The sequence below is a fragment of the Bremia lactucae genome (genome assembly GCF_004359215.1).
Source record: "Bremia lactucae strain SF5 chromosome Unknown BlacSF5_NotPlaced_182_SHOA01000115.1_669280bp, whole genome shotgun sequence".
In the NCBI taxonomy this organism is placed as follows: domain Eukaryota; phylum Oomycota; class Peronosporomycetes; order Peronosporales; family Peronosporaceae; genus Bremia; species Bremia lactucae.
The window spans coordinates 62,563-64,923 of record NW_027152195.1 but is presented as its reverse complement, the minus strand read 5'-3'; the positions used below and the strand labels follow the sequence as shown (position 1 = coordinate 64,923).

Here is a 2,361-nt window from a genome sequence, read left to right as displayed (position 1 = left end):
ATATAATATCTCGGGAAAATTCGCAATGAGTGCGACTATTAGCGGTTGTAAAGCTGACAGAAAGCGTGAGTCCTTCGCCGTAAAAGTCAGCTTTGTCCTACTAGTCTTGTGCCAACCGAGAATATTCCCCACGATGCCTCGGCCCCACATCACTTTCATCTCAGTGCCCGGTTTAATCACTCCAGTAGGCGTGAACAACGAAGTTATTCAGGTTCAAATATGGTAGCCACACGATTTGTACCGATTCATAATGAGTTGCGAAATAATTTCTGATTGTCAAGAGCTCAGATCCCAGCATTGTTGTGAGATCGATTTCACATGAGGTGTCATCACTTAAAAGACTCGTGGGTACCTGCTTCTCTATGTGCGAATATAATCTGGCGACCTGAGCTGCATGCTCGCCGTGATGGCCTGACCCCCCATGTTCCCCCAGCACACATCGCCCTGCTGCCCAGAGCGTGCTGCCAGCTGTGAAACCCGTAACTCTTCTTCCTGTTCATCCCATCGTGAGCTTCTGCGCTGCACATTCGTGCTTCCTGCCATTGTGGAGTAATACTTCGCCAATAAGTAAGCTTGTCTTTGTAGCTGAAGAGCCCCAGCGTGACATTGTGACCGCAGATAATGCCAATAGCTCAGCGCGTAAATTTGGGACAGCAAGTCCACCTTCCTTTCGCCGTAGTCCGGCCACCGTTCCCGTCATCACGTAGTACATTGGGTGTAATTTGTCGAAAACTCCATGCCATACATAATTCTTAATGTACTTTTCCATTAGTCGAACCGTTCGTGTGGTTGGCCATGCGTGTCTTGCGATATATAGGAGTTTCGTCAGAATAACCGCCGACGCCACCATCGCTCGTTGTTCTATCGTGAGCGTCTTCTGACTGGCAAGTCGAACCCGAGTCTTCATTGGTCTAACGCAATGGTCCATGAGTGTTCGGCCCCGTTCTTGCTGCCGACCTGTAATTCGAGGTATCTCACGAAGGACGAATCAGGCTGTAGCTGTATCGGCCATTTCCAGTTAATATCCGATGACAAACCGTCCGGATGTAGCGCGATGGCTATGGTTTTGCATACATTTAATAAGAGACCGGACGCAGCACCGAGGGCATGCATAATCTGAGTTGCTCTCGTGATTTGACACGGGTTGCTGAGGTAAAGGGCCGTGTCATCCGCGTACCCACCGACCTTTAAGGTAGTTCTCATCGCATTTGTAGAGATCCGGATGCCTTCTAGGTCAGGGGCTCGATCTATTTGTTGGTACAGGGGGTTCTAATGCCAGTGTGAAAAGCATCGGTGCCAAAGGGCACCCTTGTCGTATGCCCCGGTGTGATAGAAACTTTTCTCGACCTCGAGCCGTTGGCCAGGATCCGACCACTCGTGCCGGTATGTAGTATTCGGATAACCTCCACGAGGTGAGGCGGATACCCGTGGCGGCTAAGCACTGCATAGAGGAATTACCTATCGAGCGTATCATAAGCCTTCGCGAAGTCAAGCAACAACACGACTGCATCACGTAGTTCCGGTGAATGAGGTACCGTGGCTTGAGCTGCCATAAAGTAGTCAAGTACGGCATGTATGTCACGGTTAGGCACGAATCCATGCTGATGAGTGTGTACTCGGCTGTCGAGAGTCCGCCTAAACGCCGTCGCTTTCACTCATGTAAACAGCTTATAATCTGTATTCAGAAGTAAAAGGGGCCTGTAGTTGAGCGGGTTACTGCCGTCGCCCTTCTTCTTGAGCCAGAATACATCTGTTTTCAAAAAGGAGGTTGCTGTCTTATTGTATTTTTTGGGATAATTTTTAAATTAAATTTTTTTAAAAAGTGACAAATTTTTTTTATTTTTTAGGAAATAACTTTTTAAATAAGACACACGTGGGCGTTGTACCAGAGTCGGAAAAGCTTGAGCGTCAGAGGTATGAGCTCCGGTGAATAATGGATATACCAATCGTTACCGAGTCTATCTGGACCACACGCCTTCCCGTGCTTACGCGCCTTGAAAGCAGAGGTAAGAGTTTCCGTGGTGAAGAGTGTCTATGTTTCCAGACCACCAACATCATCAGTGGGTTGAGCTTGCATCCAATCAACCACGATTTCCTTTCCTTCCCTAGAGTCCGAACCTTGCAGAATGGAACTCCATGCATCAGCCAATGTCTCTTCTTTTTCAAAGACTCCCCGTTGCGGGTGGCCCTCCGCTGGGCGAAGGGTGGGGATAACGTTGTGACAAACCGACAAGAGATGCGCTGAAACATTTGCTTTGTAGTCTTCCCTCTTTTCCACGTATGTGACCTGAATAATTTGCGTTGCCGTGACCGTGACCAGTTTCTCTTCGACTCCGAGATCACGTGCAGCAGATCAGTGGA

The 2,361-nt window shown here is 48.6% G+C and overlaps 1 protein-coding gene across 1 annotated transcript; it reads right to left on the bottom strand.

Moving 5' to 3' along the window:
* Positions 1-360: 360 nt before the first annotated feature.
* CCR75_001516 (uncharacterized protein) lies at positions 361-543 on the bottom strand (the record flags this gene model as incomplete). The annotated part of the gene is made up of 1 exon (XM_067959618.1): positions 361-543. The coding sequence occupies one exon, from the start codon at positions 541-543 to the stop codon at positions 361-363; it is 183 nt and encodes a 60-aa protein (XP_067816169.1).
* Positions 544-2,361: the final 1,818 nt, after the last annotated feature.